Source organism: Pithys albifrons, chromosome 5, assembly GCF_047495875.1.
Source record: "Pithys albifrons albifrons isolate INPA30051 chromosome 5, PitAlb_v1, whole genome shotgun sequence".
NCBI classification, from domain to species: Eukaryota; Metazoa; Chordata; class Aves; order Passeriformes; family Thamnophilidae; genus Pithys; species Pithys albifrons.
This window is the reverse complement of record NC_092462.1, coordinates 42,842,973-42,864,200: the sequence shown is the minus strand read 5'-3', so window position 1 is coordinate 42,864,200 and position 21,228 is coordinate 42,842,973. Positions and strand designations below refer to the sequence as shown.

Sequence of the window (21,228 nt, the reverse complement as noted above, 5' to 3'; positions counted from 1 at the left end):
TTTCACTGGGACATTAGAAAGCAAAACAGGCAATATATTGTGATAGCAACAAACCAAACTTTTCTTAAAACTTAAAAATACTCAATCATTTTGTTTGGAACTGCACTTTTAGCCTCTGTTGACTAGCTGGAGCAGACTGATTACCTCTTTGACTATTATCATAATTTTATGGTTTAAGATCCTGTTTCAAGTTTCTTGTCAAAATTCTTGTCATGATTCTACAGCATAATACTTTTTTTTACATTAAAAATTCTGATCACCTATAGTTTAGCAAAGTTTGAACTCAGTGGGGGAATACAGTGATAAACTTTAACACAGCTTTGTTAGGAAGGTGACTTTTCCCTCCCATTACAAAAATTGTGCACCACTGAAAAATCTGTTTGCAGGTGCTCAGTAGAGATTTGGCAAAAGCTGAATCTGAATATCTATCCCTGTTGCATGTGAATGGAAAATTAGACTTGAGTATTTGAGTGCTTCTAAGTGTCAGGGGTAGTATAGGGAAAGAGTGAGGCTATTAATGTAGTTGGTACAGCAATGAATGCTAGAGCAATCTGAAAATGAGGTTCTGGTGTTTGCTATTCTTTCAGCCCCGCTATAGACCAATCTCTGCAGAGGAAAAGGCTGCCTAGCTTGAAGAATGAGGGAATAAGAGCAGTAGGCTGTGACAAATTGCCTTTGGCAGGGAAGGGGGAGTTTGGTTTGGAGGGTAGTGGCAGAAAAACTGGGGTTTGAGTTAAGCAGATGAAGATAAGACTGTCTAGGAAGGGCTCTGGTACTGAGAGCTGAAAAGGCAGAGGTGTGTCTAATGGCTCTAGGAAAGTGGTTTAGGTGTCTGTGGTGCTGGATAATTAGACCCCTCAGTATTTCCCCTTCCTTTCAGAAGGAAATAAAATCTAGAAGGTGACATGAGAAGGAATTACATTAGCATTCTGAAAACTGAGGGTGGGTCGGAGATGTCAGCTAATTCTACCTTTGTTGCTTTGGTTTGTTCCCTCTTTGTAGATACATTTATTTAAACAGTTTTATATTGGCTGGTTTATGCAACTCTATGATCTCATCAAGAACACAAACTGGATGTCCTCATGGGATGCAGGAGTAGGTTTGAGTAAGGAATGGAGTCAGCAGTAGACTCTTTAGGATCCTTCTTCCTTTTGCTGACACAGTTTGCATTGGTAGTGAGAAATTAAGAAACTGAAAACTTATCCTGGTTTGTGCCCCTGCGGCTTTGTTCCTGTGGTAGTGGGTGTTGTATATTATTGTGGAAGAGCACGGAAAGCTCTCACCTGTGTGTGACTGGCAGGCAGATTTCACTGTACTGCATAGCCATGCTTGACAGTGCTGTACAGGCACCCAGTTCCCCCTCAGGTGATCCCTAATCTTCTCCCATGTTTGCTGCATGCCTGGCACAAACCTCTGATCTGTCAAAGTGCTCAGCATGCATGCCCACCATTGTAATGGAGTGTTTGACTAACACTATTAATGTTCAAAGTATTCTGAACAGTTGTACTCAAAGTATCTTCAACTGAGTTGCCCAAAGTTACTGAAATCTTCGTCTTCAGTTTATATTTTCCTTCTGAGGGTACAGTGGCTTTCTGACCCTAAGTTAATTTGTTTGTTATGCATAGCTCTTACTAAACCTCGAAGAAAGCTAACAGTTACGCATAAGGTTCAAGGCTGCATGCTGGATAATGGTCAAACATGGCATAGCATCTTACAGGAAGAACAGTTCTTTCTGTACACAGAGTAATTAATTGTGGGGCTTTTTTAAAGTAATTGCAGTTTTTATGTTACATTAAAATTCTTTAATTATAGTTTATTAAAAGCTACATGTGTGTAGTTTGCAGGGGAAAGATACAGGCATGTGGGTATGTATGTACATGAACAGGCACTTCCTGTATGTTTTCCGTCAGCACATTTTCTCACTAAGAAATACTGAGCACGATGCTCGGTTCAAAAAAAAGACTTGAAAGCATTCGTTAAGAGACAGGTCTTCTAATTTTGCAGTATGTATGTGGTCAGTGCAATTATGGCCTCTTTGAGCACAATGAGAATTCTATTTAAATGTTCTTGATGTTATTACAAATATATGATATTGCTCATAGAATTATCTGTTGTTCAGCCTACTGTTGTTGCACAGTCAGAACTGAGAAGAGGCAATCTTGTGTTTGTACAGTATGATCTTGACTCTGACCTTCACCGTCTGGAATGCTGAAGCAATGCATTGAGTGATTTCTTTCTCATTTAAGAGCAGGAAGAATAATAAGAGTGAGTCACATGGTTATGCTTTATCTGACCCTGGAAAATCAGATATCAGAGTAATGTGTTCAAATAGGTGCATATAAAAGCATGGACTGAGCAAGATACAATGAACTAGCATGATTAGAGATTAACATATTTTAGCAAATGATTTAGTATTTTACTCCAACAGTAAGAATATATTATCTGTAATTTCTGTAGAGGGGAAAAAAATCATTTCATTACTAAAGTTTGATCTGGTAAATGTAAAATTGGCTCTTACAGAAATGAATGCTATTTGCAGGCAGAAAATAGAATCTTCACAAATTCTAGTAGATAATAGTGTTATGGTTGTGTGGATAATAGTTTTTGTGGAATCCATATACTGTATAGGTAATGGTTAAATTAATTCTTATCTAAAGAGCTGTAATAGTGATAATCTCGGGAAATACTGTTTTTAAAAAATTGTTTCTAACCAAGTTTTGTTTCAATAATGTTGTCACAGTTTATCTTTCTGTAATTTACTGGTTTTCTTTGGTGTTTTCTTGACCTGGAACTCATATTGTCTGGTTAAACAATCTCACTTGGTTTGGCATCTGCTATGGTAATATTGTTTGATCCTTAATAGTATTTTTCTGCACTGTGACAGTGCACAAGGACCTCTAATCAAGGACCAGAACCCATTAATCTATAAGGCATACAGAGACAGATCTAAATTAGTATACTTTCCACAGGATTTATAATCTAAAAGGAAACAGTAATAGATAAGGTCAACTGCTGAAATAGAAGGAAACAATGTTTATTGGTACTCATGCAAAGCAGCCTTCAGCCACTGTGGAAGGGCTACATCTTAGCAGAGACTGGGATCCCATCCAAGAATGTCTGTGGAAACAGCTAAGCCAGAAACAGTCCCTCTCCGAAGTGACCAAGAGAAAGCTGAACTCAGAAAGATGATGAAAACAAATAGCAGAGCCAGGTGTAGAAACCAGATGTTAATGCCATCTCTCCAAATTGCTACTGTACCAATCTCTCTGCTTAATCTCTTTGACTTTTAGGAATTGATCTATCTACCAACATGCCTCAATGCTACATACAACAAAAGAAAACAACAAACTACAATTCTTCCTAATATAACTAGCCAAAGAAAGAATACTAACCCCTATAGTTTGGAGCAGTTAACTCATATAATTAAGAAGTGTTAATACTAACTACCTGTACCTTCCAACTGACTTTCAAAAATTCTAGACATTTAGTTAATTTTTAGATTAGGTTCTCTTTCTCCCTCTCAATTCCTAATTGTTCATCAGCACATTGAAGATTTCTGCTACTGAGCACATCCTTTACTTATCCTAGAGCAAATCAGAAACAGTCTAAAACTGAATTGCCTGTTACTTTGACATGTCCTAAGGTTTGATACATTGTTTTGATGCCTGTTATATGGAGAAGAGGAGTGAAGCTAGATGAATTGAAAACTGGTGATTGTGCCCCTTGGGAAAAGGCAAAATACAGTATCTGAAAAACATTCAAGTGAACGTTTGCAAGGCTAATTATTCTGGTTGTCATGCATTGTACATAAGTAGTTTTCCTTTGGGGTTTTTATGAAAGCACATAGTGTTGCTGCTATTGAATATCTTATTTCCTGTAAACAGTTAAGTCTAACAAGACTACAGTTATACAAAGCAGTGCTAAGATTCTTCAGAAATGGCAAAATGTGGCTAGGAGTTAATGAGATAAACACCATGTATAAGGCGGGAGAGAATATCGAAGTTTATAGCATTTGACTTGCTTTGAAGCCTCTCCCTGACAAGGTATCATTTAGGTATCAAGACATCAAAGTTTTAATTTTAACAGAGGCTGAAAGAACTTACTCTTCAAAAAAAACAGCCGTGATCCTTAATGAATCTTACTGGTTTGTATTTAAGTACAGTGGAGCTTAACTGATGGTCACTAAATTCCAATATATGTCAGCATGAAGATTGAAAGGCCAGTAGTTCCCTGAGCAGCAGAACTGAAGAAACTGTATGTCTATTCAAATCGACAGTAAATAAATCAGCTTGAGCTTTTGGTTTCCAACTCCTTAATTTAAACTAAAATCTTACTATCTTTCCCCACCTTATTGCTCTTTAGTTCATATCATTTTGGGTTCACAGAGGAAATCTGCAGATGCACCACCAAAGCTAAACTGGAAGGTGGGGCTTTAGGAAGGAGCCTGACATTCCTCATCTGCTGAGAGGTCATTGAAGTAGGTGTGTCAGTAGTATTCTGGTCTGCAGGGCCAGAGTTGAGCTGATGTGAAGTCAAGCCCCTCAAGTACACTTTTGCTGTAGAAAGTTACTCCTACTTGCTAATGCTTGAAACACCCTTTGTAACTGAATCACACCAAGGCTGTTCAGCAAGTTCCAACTGTATTAGTCATCAGTGCATACAGAGCTTGGAATGAATATAACGGGAAAAGCTAAAGTTCAAATCTGCACCTTTTTAGACAGCAGAAATCTTTTGGTTATTTTTGTTGTCTGCCTGATATCTAATAAAGCAAATTAAACTGAGGTCAGCGTGGGAGGGAGTTTCGTGGCTGGGATTATAAACTGTGTGCATTTGTCCACACAGGGCTCCGAAGTCTTCCTTCCTGTATGAATTCACTTAAATCTGATAATGCTGGAGTATATTGCCCATTTGGCTATTATTGGGTTTGTATTATCCATGGGAATTCCTCATGGAACTTGTGAGATTTCAATGTTATCAAGACTTCTGCATCTTTGTCAAATTTTGCCAAAATTGGCCACAAGTTTTAAGTACTCAGTAGGGATACTGAAAGTTTTCCGGTGCAATCCCTTCTGGTTATTGTCTTACAAAATAATAAGGATTAAAATGTTTCAGTTAATATCTTCTTAGTCTTTTAAGTTATAGGTATTCTGTCTGTTTTTATAAGCATGTTACAAACAATTTAAAGCCAAATGCTGCTGCTTCAGGATACTTATAAGAATATATTGAGGCGTCTTATATAATCCTCTACACTAGTCTGGCTCTCTTAGCTAGATGTAACATTACCTAGTGGTTCAGGGAGGCATATTTTTATATTTAAGACAAAACCAAGAGAGAGAAACAGAAATCAATTTTTCTTTCATGAGTTAGCACTATTTCCACTGATTCTATTGGGAGTGGTAATGACTCATGGGAAAAAAAAAAAAGGAATTCTATTTAGGTGAAGATTGATGCATGTTTAGTTGCAAATTGATGCATAGCATGTACTAGTAGAAAAGAACAAGCATGCATTGTTTGTCATACTGTATAAAAATGGAAAATTAGATAATACGTGAAGTATTCAAGTGACCAGTGATTTGCAAAATCCTAGAAATGAGTGATAAAACTAAAATTTTCTTATGATACTATTACCTTTGGCAGTTACTGCAGTGTAATGAACCCAAATTCAACCCTCAAATTTTGTATTTTTAGCAAGAACATAGCTCTAATGTTATTTGTTGCTTGTTTTGAGAAAGATGGAGAAATAGTTGGATATTCTGGGAAATAAAATCTTAAAATAAAATTTCAAAGAATCTTTAAAAGATTGACAGGTAAATTCTGGATACAATTGTTAAATATTGTATTTACTAAAAGACAGATATTAAATCATGATTAAATGATTGGCACTTCCTAATCACGCTTGTTTTCTGCCAGTAGTTTCTGCCTTTCCAAAGAGTGATCTAGAGAGGTGGTGTATTGCCAGTGCTACATATTTCCCTTGCCATTAGGGAGAAAATTGGACAGGCTGTGTATACCAGGCTACTAAGCTAAGGGGCACTGTGACTATCTTCTGAGGTTCCAGATGCTGGAATCTTCCTGAACATCTGTGCCTGTGCAGAACTACCTTGCTACACATCCCAAATGAAATAATATGTAAATGAATCCCACAGGCATCCATATCCTGTGGGGGTTCTGGCTACCCATCCGTGACTCAATGATGCATCTATGGCTTCTAACTTTACTTGATAAGGGAACTTAAGAAGGGCTAAGACAATGCATAATGCATTTTAGGCACTCCGTCTTATGGTGGAGGTTTTTGTAATTGTCTGTGGACATAACTACATATTTACTTCAGTGACATGCTCTCATACAGTAATCTTAAACCATTTCCAGTCTATGGAGTGAGTTCATCTGAACAAACACAGTTCCTGCAAAACAAGAGCAAAGGAGGAAGCCAAAAGCAGGGAACAAAATAACCACCACCAAAGGCTAGAAAGTTGTAATTTTATATCATTAAAAGAGTAGTAGATGCCTGGGGAAAAGGATAAGAAATATAAATTGCAGTCACCAAGTTAACAGAACTTTTCTTTTAACCTTTAGTCAGTTAAAAAACTTTTATTTTATTTATATTTAAGAAATAAAAGTAATATAAAAAGTCACAAACACCGCAAGCATGATTGGAATTATTAATAAAATTTTCTCTAGCGGTAGAGGAGGAGATGCAGAATAAAAAGCAGCAATTCTTCCTCCTCCTTCCTTCTGCAGCTGTAAAAATAACTAGTAAAATGTACAGAATGTTGTCAGTTTGAATAACTTTCTTGGTATCCTCTTATACTTGCAGTTACATTTTAGGAAAATGTTCTGCTATTGAAGCGTCTGAGATGTATTTTGAGATGGCAGCCAGTACCTATTCAGAACCAAGTGCAGAAATTTTACTTAAGTTTGCTTTTCAGTACATAGCAAGTCAAAAAATGTAACTAGTAAAAATTGTGCTACAAACAGACAAAATTTTAAGCTTAGAGTTTTTTCTCTGGAGAGAAAGACTTTTAAGTTGATACCAATTTAAATACAACTGTTAGAAGGTTTTCTACTCATGCTACATTCAATAACAAAGATTGCTGTAAGAAACATTCAGTTTAGAAACATATGGTCTTTGCTTGTCTTATCAGACAGTTAATTTTCTGTTTCATGAAGAAGCACAAGGAATGGAAGAGATAATACCAGTTTCTCTCATTCTTGCTTTTATAGCAAGAAAAGTGTGTAAGGTCTGCAAAGACGTTATTCTGTCATCAGATTTATTCCCCTGCCTTCAGACAGTCGCACTTTTCACACATTCTTCTCAAGTTCAGGATCTGATCACAGCACTCCTGATAAATGCTTCAGACTTCAACAATTGTCATGAGTGGAAACTACCTTATGATTTTCAACTTACATTTAAAATACATTAAATGGTTAATAGGGCCTTTATTTCCTCCTGTTGTGTCCAATCCCTTGATGTGCTTATTGAGAATGATCAGTCAGACACCTGCAATGGATTCTCCTGTATCTGATGCTCTTTGAACATTTGCTTATAGGACCTAGAAACACTTGTGATTTTCCAAAACAAAATCTTATCAGTACATTAAATAGCAATGTTAGTATTGTATTTGCTGAGGAACTAGGTTCATATATCCAATATGCTGTAAGTTGGATATCAAAGTAAGATAGTTGGTTAGTAATACTGTAGGCAGATGATCCAGGAAGCAGAGTTTTTGTATATACATATTTCCCTGGTCATACACTTACTACTGCTGAGTACAATGCGACTTACCTATTGCATTCCAGTAGAAGTTTATGGTCACGTACAAATTATTTGGACATCCTAATTGTTTAATAACCTGATCAGTACATTTGCAGATAGTGCATATAAGTAACATGTGTACAATGACACCACACTTAACATGAGGATGTCCTCAGAATCCTGCAAGAAAAAAAAACACAGAAACTATGATGTCTGTTTTCTGCCTGTGTTTTTCTCTTTGATTATCTATCTGAAAACAATTTAATTATAACGGGAGTATCCAGCTCTTTATAGGGTGAGGCAATGTGGTCTGGGGCAAACAGTATCGATGCTTATGTTTAAGCATAGAAATACTTCTGTGGGGCCTTTGTAAAGCATATGCTTAAGTATATGCTCAGCATGTGCCTTGCTGGGCTGGATCTTGAACAGACTCCCTGCCATTTTGTTATCTACTTGTTGCATAGTAATGAAATTGAAACAGGGTGGAACCTTCTCTATTTTTTATTATAAGCACTGTACCTATGCTCCATCAAACATTTTTTCATAGAAAGAGTATATTTGCATATAAGCCTTCCCTCTGCTTAGGGGCTGGCAGCAGAGGCCTCTGCTTCCAAGGCAGCTTCGGGACAGTTGTTTCTTTGTGTGAGTCATTGTTGCCACAATCTAAACATTGTGAGATTTATCAAGTTCTCATTGCATTCTCATTGCCGTAGTCATCCTCCTAACAGTAAACATCTGAAAGAATTTCTTTTAAAAAATGAGAGAAATAAAATAGTTTCACTGTCGTTTCAGAACTTTCATAGTATTTTTTACCCCCTTCATTGAATGTATGAGTTGGCATATAAATTTGGCATAAATACTGATCTGTTGCAGAGGTGAGAGCAGGAATGGTACACAGAGTCTTAGTGATGTGGGTTAAAATAATTTCCTGCCACAAGCAAATTTGGATATAGAATCTTGCCTGGTAATAAATGTATGTCTGTAGACACCTGCAATGTTTGAACTGAATAAAGAATTCTTGTAGTAAAATCACCAACTGATTTGGCTTCTGAACTTTGACAATACTTTCTCAAGTATATTACTCTCTCTACATCAACATGTGAAAGTGACAACAACACTAACGAAAGTCTAACACTTCTTCTTACGGATCTGGAAAGCTCCTGCCCTCTCCAAATATCTGGACACTGCTCTTTACCTAAGGCAATGGAAATCTATCATTTTCCAGATAGACACACACATCTGTCCTGCTGTTGATCCATCTGCACTCTGTGTTGTAAGCCAATTGCTCCTTTCACCAAAGGTCCTTGGAGTAGAATTCATTATAACAGACGGTAACTATAAAGAGCACATATTGGAATTAGAGTTAGTATAACTACTGTATAGAAAAATACATTTTAAACCTGCTTTTTATAGTATCTTTTGTGAAATGGCAAGGAGTAAATAACAGGCAACTTAGAAACACAGAATGGGTAAGGTTGGAGTCATCTGGTCCAACCTTCCTGCTCAAGTAGGGTCGTCTTAGAGCATGTGGTACAGAATTGTATCCAGATTGTTCTTGAATATCTCCAGTGAGGGAGATGCTACAACCTCTCTGGGCAATCTGTTCCAGTGCTCGATGCACCCTCACAGTAAGGAACCTCTTCCTCATGTTCAGGTGGAACTTTCTGTGCATCATTTTCTGCCCATTGCCTCTTGTCCTATAGCTTGCCACCTGTTAGAAGAGCCTGGTTTCATCTTCTGTTTTATGTGGAAAGAATATTCTGATTTCCGAAGGCCCTGTATCCTTAGGTAGTTCCAGACTGTGGTTATCAACAGTGATTAACAATTATTTGAATGAGATGCAAGCAGGGTTATTTCTCATGTAGGCTTTGATTCACAGAGCACTTGCTCTCATTTACTTGGTTGTTGGTAATGTCGGATGTTAGAGGTCCTGTCCTAGTGGCTGTAGGTGCTCTAATATCTAATGAAGAATAGAGTTAAACCTCTAGGAGTAAAGACGTGCATCTTGATTCATGAATAAACTGAGGTTAGACCTTCCTTGACTTCTCACTAACCCTTTTTATAGCTTCATATGAGTGTGGAACAGAAGGGTTTCCTGCAGCACCCCACACTTCAGGAAGTTACCAGGAACAGAAGCAGTAATCACAAGTAGATATCAGGGTCTCTCTTGGAGAAAATAGACCAGGTGTTGATGAGATTTCCATGAGTCTTTTCGGTAGCCTCTTGTAATGTAAAGTATTGCTGAGCTGAGGTAATCGTTGTAATGTTAGCAAGAAATAGCACAGGGTTTGTATTTAGTGAAACTAAATGTACCAATGGTAAGTGAATGCTACTGTCATTAAACTTAGTGCTCTTTTACCTCAGCATCTAAGATCAGGTGTGAGCTGAGTAGAAAACTTGCCTAATGTAGATGACTGAACTGCAGTCTCTGATTTTGAAAACTCATGCACTCCAGTAGTACTTTGTGTCTGTGCAATCATTATGGGCATTCCTTTTGTTGCAGCATTGGCTGTCTCAGGGCTGAGTACCTTAGTTGACCATTGAGCATCCATTTTGGCAATGAAGCATCTAATGCTTCCAGTGAAGCATTCATCTCATCTCTGTCAGCGGTCTATACTGCAAACCCATTCACAAAGACCAATTTTCAGAAGGCAATGAAAAAGGAACAGAAGTACAAAATAAAAAAAAAAAAAAACAAAAAAAAAAAAAAAAACAACCAAAGCAAACAAACACTCAGCCCTTTGCTCCCATCCCCCCGACCCATCTCTTCTTCAAGTTAGGCTCTTAAAGGCTGATTGAAAAAGTGCTGAATAAAATAATTTCAAGCATGTGGCTGTTAATTTCATTGCATTCATTTCACTCCTACTGCTGGTATCATTAGTATTTGAATGGTACTTTAGCTCTTTAGAAGCAGGGAATTCAAAATAATTTTAATATTAAATACAAGCCCTGCTGTTTACATCAATGCAGTTTGGATTGCGTTATTTTTCTGGTGTGCAAGACTAAGTTGTTCTTCAGCAAAATTAGATTACTGTGGAAATGTTAGTTATTTGCATGCAGTCCCTCAGTGTCAGCAATGCAGGCTAAGCTGTTCAGATAAAGCTCTCAGTAGGACAAAGCTGTGGTGCTAAAACTGAGTTTTGTTTGTTAAAACTTGAGTATGAGTTAAGCATACTTTGGGTAAATATATCAGAGCCACCTGCTAGAAGTCATTTTGGCTCTGCAGTGTTCCAGGAATCCTCTACTTGTTGGATCTGAAAATAAATACCATGTTGCGCTTCATAGCTTGCATGTGGTAACATCAGTGATTCAGTTTCAAGCTAAAAGAAGGTTTGAAATGGTGTCTCGTCTAGAAGCCTGAAAGTACTGTGGGAATTTATGCTGTAAGAATATTATGTAGCTCTTAAAGAAATCCAAAATTTCAGTCAAAGTCCATTGATCAAAAAATAAATCAAATACAATTTGCCTTAATTTTTAGATCTTTTGGAAACTCTCAGAGGTAGTTTGCTGATAGCTGCAGCATAAAAGTAATGTAATAAAGCTTTATTTCCTTAGTTTGCAAGATGTTTAGCATACATCTCTTTTTTGCCACAAAAGTAAATGAATAGCAGCAGAGTTCAGGCAGTTTCTGAAAAACCCTAGGTTTTTAAAGCAGTGGAATGAATGCCTGACCTTGTTATGAATACAAGGGAATATGGCAATAGATATGTTACCTCAAAGGTGCAGTTAATTGAGGCTTCTTTTAGAGTTGACTTGGAATTCTGTTGTGATATTTTGATTGTTTCTATTAATTAGTACCTTGAGTGTCCCATTATAAAAACAGTCCCTCATGCATATCTGCCAACTTACTTCAACATAGCCAGGCAGTTTATATTTTCAATGTATTTTTTGAAGCTGTATTATGTACTAATTCCGATTTTCCTCCTTTTTTTCATGAATTTGACAAGGGACTAACACAGAGGAAGAATGACTTTTTTTAGCCCTCAGTATTTTGCCCTCCAGTGTGTCTACCCACTTACTGAAGTAAATTATAGTGGGCAGCGACAACAGAGCTGAGACTGGCCAGTATACAGAATGCCATTGGAAACATTTTCTGTATCTTTTTATCCCTAAAAGAGCCTGAATAGAAGTACTAAAGCTCCTAATCATAAGATAAAGCTGTGACATAAACTGGTAGTAGATAAAGTGTCTACTTTATCCCATGGCATCAATAGGTTAAAGTCAGCTCTTAATATAGATGTCATGCTTTTTCTATGGTTGTAGTTTTGTTTGTAGTGTTTTACTATTTGTTTGTTTGCACATACTGTATAGAGTTGGCATATCTAAATAGATTCAACCATGGTGTGCACTTTACATTGTTTTGGTGCAAATGACTACCTTTAAAAAGCAAGTTGATGTATAATGACTTGATTCACTACCTATTGATTCCATTGGAAATTTTGATATGGATTCCTGTGGATGCCAAGACACATGGCCTGATTCTGTGAATAGAAATACAGCAACACTAAGACTGTCAGTGTTGTCTGTAGAGACACGTTAAATCACTGGATGAAAACAACATCTGCTTATAGACCATTGAAAAAGACTTGGTAACTTTGGCTGCTTAGAAAATACTTGAAGAGACCTATTCTTTACCTCTGTATGCACAAAGGAGTGAATAAACCTTATAACCAGTCTTTAAAAATATTTCCACACTCCTGTATGGGAATAATTTTTAGTTTATTTCAAGACCAAGAGTTGATCACTAGGTTTTTTTATGCCAGAGCAAGTGTTTACAACAGAGATACTAAACAGTTGAAAATAGAGTGGCTTATAATGGAAGTGACAACTCATCTTTAAATTTGGAAGGACAAGCAGTACCATTTAATTAAAGCTGTGTTAAAATAGGGCCACCACTTGTATCACAGTGACTCTGTCCAGCCCTCCAAAAAGTCATGCTGCCATTTTGTGCCACACATTCCTGTTTTGTGCAAATTAATAGGTCGTTTTATTTCCCACAGGAAATCTGAAGACTTTTGTAGCAAATCCTCCAGTGTCAAAATGAACACAGGTATGCTGCATCTGTGAGATATTTGTTTTCTGTGTTGTTGTGTAGCAGAGAAGATCCCACGTTTATTCAAAGTTTTGTGGACAAATTGTTCTTTGGTTGGTGCTGAACTCAAATTAAGCAAGAAATTTTAATAGTATGCCTGCTTATGTACATTTGTATTCCATATATAAATTTTACATACATGTTTTTCTATGTATGGGTATATATGGATACATGAAACATAAATGCATGTTTAGTCTTCTGTGCTTAAGTTAATAGTGTAAGTTTTGTGTGTGTATGTGTTATGTGAAAATACATAGTATGAGAACATAACAGCTATGAAAAAGTGGCGTTAAAGCATCGCATTTTCCGAACAAAATGCACATGCTTTAAAAATACTTTATTTTCATTCTGTACTGTCACTAAATTAAGGGGCTTATAAACACTGCCTTGTGTTATTAGCTACGCTTGCATATCAGGTGAGGATAACTGTTTTGTATTTACAGAGGCTTATATTTTCTCTCAAGTTGTTGTGACAGATGTACTGACCAAATTCAGTACTCTTCAGAAAGTTATTTTTATGACCTGTGACAATAGACAGTGCTGCCGTTCGTACTGGAAGTGGGAACAGGCCTCTGGAAACCAGACTGCTGAAATCCTGACCTCAGTCATGTCGGGTGTACATTGTCAGGTGCAATCAGCTCATTGAACTCCACAGGTGAACTGTCTGGTTTGCAGATTAACTGTGGCACAAGGGTAGACATATCCATCCTTTCTGACCCAGTGGTTTTATCACTGACTGTGGTGCTGCACCACGACAGCTGACATGATAAGTGGGACCTCAGGACCTGAGCTACTTTGAAGTCTGAATTTCAGCAGCATGCTCTAAATCAAAGGGAGTAGCTTTTCTATGGTGTAGGTTGCCATTATCTAGATCACTGAATTAATAAGGCTTTGTGACTTCCTGTTGTCTCAGACAACTGTAACTCTGTGGGACCTATTTTTGAACAGGTTTTTTAATACAAAATTTAAATATATTGACCTACTACATTTTTAAGTACAATATGCAGGAGAAATTAATTTTCTCAGTTGAATTTGTGCTCTTTTTTTGGTTGTTTTTAATTATTTTTCCAATGCTAACTAGGGTGGTGTATTTTTGATTTATAAAAATACTATTTGAAAATTGTTCTGTCCTCTTGCATTTTTAGTGAAGATGTCTTTCTTAAGCTTGTCAGTCTGTATAATTAAGGTGGTACTGAAATATGCCTTTCTTCATAGAACTGTAATTTCTGAAGTAACTTGACAAATCATCATACTATGATTACGTTGTGCATTGCCAACATATCAATTAAAATCATATGATAGAAGTAATTTTATAGCTTCTACTTTTAAAAAGTGACTAAAGAAATAAATTGCTAATTTGTGCTACTGCAGCTCTGAAGTATTACTTTGTTCAATGTTGTACTAAGATTTTTCATGTAAGTTAGGAATTCTCAAGAGAAACAGATGTAAGAATTAAGTAATCTATGGCTGAATGTCTTCTTTTGAGGATTGGGAGCCTTCTGATCACACAAGAGCCTTGAAAACAGACTTTAAAGACCTGAGCACACCTGAAATCCTTTCAGTTACTTCAGGATATCGTGACTGTAGGGCTGAACTCCAGTCTGCTCTGCACTTACACAGTGAAAATATTTTTGTTTTGTCTGTGCTTGATATTAATGTGCATGTTACCAGCTGCACAAAAAGAACATATTGACAAAAAATATGGTATTTCCTATCAGTTCTATTGATGTAGTGTGTTTCCTGACTGTACAAAAAAAACAACAAACAAACAAAAAACCCAACAAAAAACAACCAAGCAAACCTTTCAGTAGAGTGTAAAAGTGAACACCTTATACCTCTCTTTGCACCTATCTATGCCATCAACTCATTAAGAGAGTGACTCAGGTGGAAGCTGTTTTGCATGGTGTTCTGGTCTGGTTGTTTCTTTTTCTCCTTTTTACACTATGCTGTCTTTGAACTGGAGTGCTACAGTTTCATTTTGGTTTGTTATATTTTGTTATTTCAGTGCTTTCTAACAGAAATTTGTGCATGATGCAATTGGAGGTTATCAGATACTATTGATTTGCCACTAGTTTGTTTTAAAAATATACATTTTATTAATGACTCCTGCAGATACATGAGCAATTTAGTTTGATGCCAGTAACTGCTGGAGCGGCAAAGTTAGTGTATGTGCAGCTTTAAAAAGAAAAAGTAAATCTACCACTTGGACTGGGCTCCTCTAATCCAGTGTTCCCTGTGGCTGCAGACTTGGCAGTCTGTCTCAGCATACCCTGTGGAAGGTATTTTTGTCTACAGAGAAAATGTTTTGAAGAGTTTTGGTTTTCAATACTCTACCATATATGGGAGTGATTTTTTACCATCTGATGTTCATTCTGTACCCCATGTTAAGGAGGAGTATTCAACAGCATAAGGCAATGAAACATTTTTGCAAAAGCAAAGAAATAGAGGTAAGATATAGAGGAGGTGTTCAGAAGCATGGGCTCATGCATTCTTTTGGTGTTCAAATGCTATCATAATTTAAAATTAGCAGTCCAGTAGAATGCATACCTTTCTAAACCCAGACTGAGCAATCCTCAACAAAGTAATATTTTAAACTATATATAGGATAAATGTGCTTGTTGTTCATTATACATAGGTGCATGCATATTTGTCATTGGGGAGAGGTATTTGCATTGAGGAATAATAAATGGATACAAGTGAATAGGATAAAACAGATTCTTAGTGTCCATCTCTAAATATTGTGGCTGAATTTCACACAGATCACTGTTGATTAATGCATCTAATTTTAAAGTTATTAAACAAGTGAGCTATTTGCATTAGATGAAGCACGTGAAGAGCAGCCAAGAGTGAAAAGTATGCAGTTCTGGAAGCCTGTTAATATTTTCTGTTTGTTAAAGTTATTAATGGAAGTAATCACATAGACTAACCTCTTACATTTTGTCTGGGAGACAAGACAGAATTTTTTGGATCCTGAACAGATTATGAAGCCACTTCTGGGTGACTAAATTAGGTTACCTTCAGTGTTCCAGGCATTCTACAAAAAATTTACTTTTTAGCAGCATCAAAAAACCAAATGCTAGTAGGTTCACCTGTCAATGTAGATCACGTGATAAAAGCTCATCTGCGCACCCACAAAGGACTTAAGAGAAACAGTGGCAGGACGGGAAGCCCAGATAAGAGACTGCCCTTGCCAGGCTACTCCCAGGCTCCTTGCAGGAGCCATCAAAGGCCTATTTCCACAAGCCTAGTGGAGCACAGGGTCACAAGGGCAGACAGGAACACAAATTAGGGAGACCCAAGAAACACAGGACCTCCCTTGTCCAGGGCCCTCCCAGGGCTGTCCCAGGAGAACCTCTGCCCTGCAGTCCAGGCATGGAATGAGTGGCAGACGGTGTCTGAGCCCCATTGCTGGAAGGATCCACCCTGCCTATCTGTGCCATTCTCCCTTGTGGACTTTCATCCTGTTCAGCTAACTAAAGAGGGGAGGGGGATGAGGCCATTGTACCGTCTGTGTTGGTGTAAGTGCTCAGAGCTTTGTGACCAGCTCTGTATGCATGTGGTGTATACATGTGTGTGCTGGGAGCACATCTCCAGTCTCCCTACTGGTTGGACCTGGGGACATGGAGAGGCAGCGGTTTTGTCCACCTTGGACTGTTGGATTCAGTGCTTCTATATACAGGGGTAGATATGGTATGCGGGTGTCTGTAGAGTAAGTTACATCATCTGCTTTATTTATTTTGTATGAAGCCATTTCAAACACTTTGATAGACTATGGGTCCAATAAGTATAAAATTTTGACTCAGTTCAGTTACATTAAAAATTAAATTGAAGCAGAATTTCCTGAAGTTAAAATAATGAAATATTTGTAGACAATTTTCTTGTTGTCTTCCTTTCTACCCACTTCAGTTTCTCTATCATGAAATTCAAGAAGGTAGCTCTTGAAAAATTACAAAAAAGTATCACTTTGTTTTAATAAAATATGTGACAATATAACAAAATTGTTTGCCTGTTAGCTTGTATTAAATATAGTATGCTGTCAAAGTCTGCCAATATTCAGATTAAGATAGAACCTCAGTATCAACACATCGTCACATCTCCTTGGAATTACCTCTGGTGTGTGTGGATGGTGGGGGAGAGGGAATGCAAGAATGGAAAATATTGTTTTAATTACCATTGCCATTTTATATTTCTGTGAGCAAACCAAAACAAATGTGCAGATTTGATAGCCATTGTCTTTGTTTCACCACGTACAAGGCCAGTAATTGGTGGCAGGTAATGTATTGCTGCTGACTGAGGTCATTTGGCCTTTTGCCTTGAGCCTTGGAAATGGAAGTGAGTCTTTGGTACCACTTACACCTGAGGCAGTGACTCTGATGTTTGCCAGGGTTAACAACTACTTAATACACATCCTACAGGACTGGTGGCCAGAGGGCTCTCTTTCGAGGGAATACTGGAATGAGCAAAGGAATACCAGAAGCTTGCAGATGTGGGTTAAAGATGACTCTGGCTCACATTACTGCTATCATAGGAAATACTTTCTACAAATAGGTTGCAGGTCTTCTTTAACCATAATTTTATAAAACTCCCTTTCATAGATCATAGAAATAAAAAAGGCCTTTATCATGTTGTATTTATTGATTTCAGTGAGACCCTGTATGAAATTTCAGTGATATCAAATATGAACATTAAAATAATTATTGGGAAATTATGGGAAAGCTGTCCTCTAATAATGACAGTATTTATAAAACACAGTGAGAACTACAATGAGAGAGGAGCAGAGTAAGGAAAAAAAGGACATGTGCAAGATCCAGAAGAAAGGGGTTTTTCCATTCCTCATTGTTTGAAATTATTATAAATTTCTGTGCAGTCCCTCAGAATGTTTCTCAGTTCCAGACATGGGGATTTTATCTTCCATTAGATAAAAAAGGGGCAAAGGAGAATAAGGATGTTCTACCAAAATGAGAAAAAAATGCCTTCCCTACTAATTTTGGGTTTTGAGCATAAAGGATCCAAAACACTTAACAAAAGTACTTTGTCAGCTGATCAAACATGAGCTTAGTTTATGAATAGTGTCTTCCTAATGCATACAATGAAATTATTTTATAGTGCAGATTACTGATTAATATTACTCTGGAATGCTTAATCCTTTATCTTGATTACTTTGTTTTTACTAATGAACTGTAATTAAGCAGTCTTTCAGGCAGCAGAATGTACATATTTCCCTATTCATTAAGTATTACTTTCTTTGCTTATTTTCTATGGGGTTTATTGTTGTTTAAAGCTTGTGAAATTTTATGTATTCTGCTAATCTGCCAAACTTGCAAATTCACACATTTCTGCAGCAGTTCCCTAACTGCATGCTTATTTTCATATATGTTTGGCACATCTCACACTGTGATATGTTGCATGTGCTTGCTCCCTTTGTCTGGGGCTGCTGTCTGTATTGTTTTGTGCTTCCAGATAGCGGTGGGTGTGCTCGCAAACGTGCTGCAATGTCTGTCAGATTAACAGCTGTGAAGAGAGTTCAGAGTTCTCCAAACCTATTGGCCTCAGGTATAACCACTAACCAGTGAGATTCTACTCCTAAATGGCTTTTTTTCATAGTGTTATGCATTCTTGCCATAATACTTTGTGAGGAGGAAAAGAGTAACCCTATCTTTTATTCCACTGATAGATCTATTACTTCTACAATGCTCTCTAAAAAAATGGTCTTACTTTCTCTCTGCTTATGCTTGGTAGCCATTAATGAAAAAGATTAGGAAGACTTAGGAAGATCTGTTATTTATAAATTAATTTTGCTCTTGATACATACTTTGAGTCTCACATCACATTTCTTTTTTCAAGATAACAGCATGAAAAAGAGGGATTGTTTATTATAAACTTTGTTTATTGAAATCTGACTTAAAAACTCTTCTCAAAGAGTCTGAATGTGTTGTGAAATGATTTTAAGAAGCCATATGAACTTTAAAAAATCATTTATCAAGAATTTTTTCCTAAAAATTTTCAAAAAATAATAAAAACACACAGAATATTCAGTAGACAGGCAGAACTGATTCTGTCAACACTCTTGTGTGGTTTTGCAAAGTTAATTTATTTCTAGCACAAATTAGTATTGGATATTTCTTTTTCAGGATCTGATTCTCAGTCTCCAGATTCAGGTAAATAAAATAATTTGTTATTTATGCATCGATATAACACCATTCCAAAAGTCTTCTATTTCTTTGATTTCATTACTCCATACTTCCTCAGTCTTTAAGGAAAGCACTTGCTGAAGTTGTAATCATAATTGCTGGTGGTTAAGACTTCAAATTCAGGTCTCATTTGAAAGCAGTTATTTCCTTTAACATAGAATGTGTTAGAGGAAAAATGAATTGTGTGGGAGAAAACAGCCTGCTAACTTGCACCTTTAGCTTTATCACTGTGGCACCATTCAATGGTACTTGCTATTTTCTTTTTAGGGCTTTACCCAGGATTGCAAGTTCTGCCCACCTCATTTAGCAGCCTGCTCGCATGTGTTACTTTTTCCCAGCCTCTTACAGTATTTTGATTTCAGCATCTCCCTCTATATTTGGCAAACACCTTGAGGACATCTCAGGTCTGAGGACAAATTAAAAAACATGGTTGGTTGATTGGAAAATTAAGGTGTCATTCAGACTTGGCAGTAAGATACATTATTGGAACAACTAATTGGGTATTATGGTGACATTTTGTGAAATTGCTCTAACCAACTAACTTTATGTGAGCTGGGATGTTTTTCAAAATCCAACACAGTTGTGAAGTTCAAGAACCTAATCAGTGAAAGTACTTCAGCCTGCTTTATACAGGGACTGAAGCACTACCATCTCCAAAGGACTCCTAAGGTTAAAATCCATAGTCCTATGGAGGTTGTGGACAGATCTCAAACTGCCAATACCAGCAGAATTGTCAGTGCTTGAATTTTATAAATTTTAAAGATCTATATTTTATAAAGTGGAAGCTTTAGCTGTGTTCTTTTAACTTCCATGCTAATAACAGCAGCAATGTCGGTTGTGTAGTTTGTTCAGGAGCTGAGTTGCCATGTTGAGATCAATATAGAGATCTACTGATCACACACCAAAAAAAAATTGTTTGATTCTTTTTTCTTTACAAAAGCTTGGAGATCTTACAATAATGGGAGTAGAGAGACACTGAATGGAGACGCCAGCAGTTCATCTCTTTCAGCAAAAGGTTTTAGGAGCGTGCGGCCAAATCTACAGGATAAAAAATCACCAACTCAGGTAAAACTGAACACACCATTTCATGCTATGCCATTTGTGTGAGGGCTTTTCTGGGGCAACGGCACATATAGATGTGATACCGCTATAGAACATTGTCCTGATGTCTTCCAGATATGGGTCATTACAAACTGGTTTACTGCATAGGTAAAGCATTCTCCACACAGGCTGTATGGCTTCAGGTTAATTACCAGAAATTGCTTTCAATGAGCAAGACAGAGGGCAAATAAAAGTAGGTTATATGCAAGTAAAAGCTTTCTAGGAGTGTTCCCAGACTTCAAAGACTATTTATTAATTATTTGCACTTGGAAAAATGCACCAGTCATCAAAATATCTGAGAATAAGTGTATATTAATTAAAAGGTAGAAAATGTTTCTGCCTGTTTTGCAGAACAATGTAATTAGAGCACACTAAAAAAATCCTACTTGGAAACATATTTAGCTATCAAAAAATAACAGCTTACCAATTTTGATAGTATTTCTGTTACTAATTTAATTCAAATGTTTAAGAAACTCTGTGTTTTATATATGTGTGTTACCTCTGAATAATAGCTTGCTAAGATCATGGAGTACTTACATATCTGAGCAATTTCACAGTAATAATTCTTATTCAGTGTAATAATTGTTATTTAAAAGAAAATGGATGATTGTGGGCTCCCTTCTCATCCCAGTTTACTCTGAGCAAATGGAACATCTGGCTTTCTAAACAGAAGCTGTACAGTCCTGCACGTGAAAAGGTGGTGGGAATCTGTTCCATTTATTATCCATTGAATTGAGCAATGTTGGGATGAAGCCCCTTAAGGTGCTAGTTCCTTTATTTAACGATACAAGTCAAACTGAGTTGTATCTCCTGCTAACATTTCCTTTCTTTCTGTTTCTTCTTCATTGTTATTTTGCTCTGTGTGGATGCTTTTGGCAAATAAGGCACCTCTGCCACCCCCTAGAAAAGAAAGTTTTCAGAAAACAAGAGTAACTAATCACAAGAATGAAATTAATCTCCAGGCAGTAACAGCTGGTCCAGCTAAACACCATTCCACAGATGTTGCCTATTGCACTAACGAGAAGTCTGTTCAGGAGACAATGTCATCTCAAGTGTCTAACTTAAGTGTGTCCTATGCACAAAAAATC

The 21,228-nt window shown here is 36.9% G+C and overlaps 1 protein-coding gene across 7 annotated transcripts in view; it reads left to right on the top strand.

Moving 5' to 3' along the window:
• Positions 1 to 21,228, top strand: part of SORBS2 (sorbin and SH3 domain containing 2) — a 150,572-nt gene that overhangs the window by 59,256 nt on the left and 70,088 nt on the right. For 4 of the 7 annotated variants that reach the window (XM_071556335.1, XM_071556333.1, XM_071556332.1 and 1 more), the window contains exons 2-5: positions 12,757 to 12,806; positions 18,309 to 18,401; positions 18,980 to 19,006; positions 19,980 to 20,104. In XM_071556335.1, the coding sequence (XP_071412436.1) occupies positions 12,757 to 12,806; positions 18,309 to 18,401; positions 18,980 to 19,006; positions 19,980 to 20,104 (295 nt within the window). The remainder of the gene's footprint in view (positions 1 to 12,756; positions 12,807 to 18,308; positions 18,402 to 18,979; positions 19,007 to 19,979; positions 20,105 to 21,228) is intronic. The other 3 variants (XM_071556337.1, XM_071556334.1, XM_071556339.1) reach the window with 1 other exon arrangement.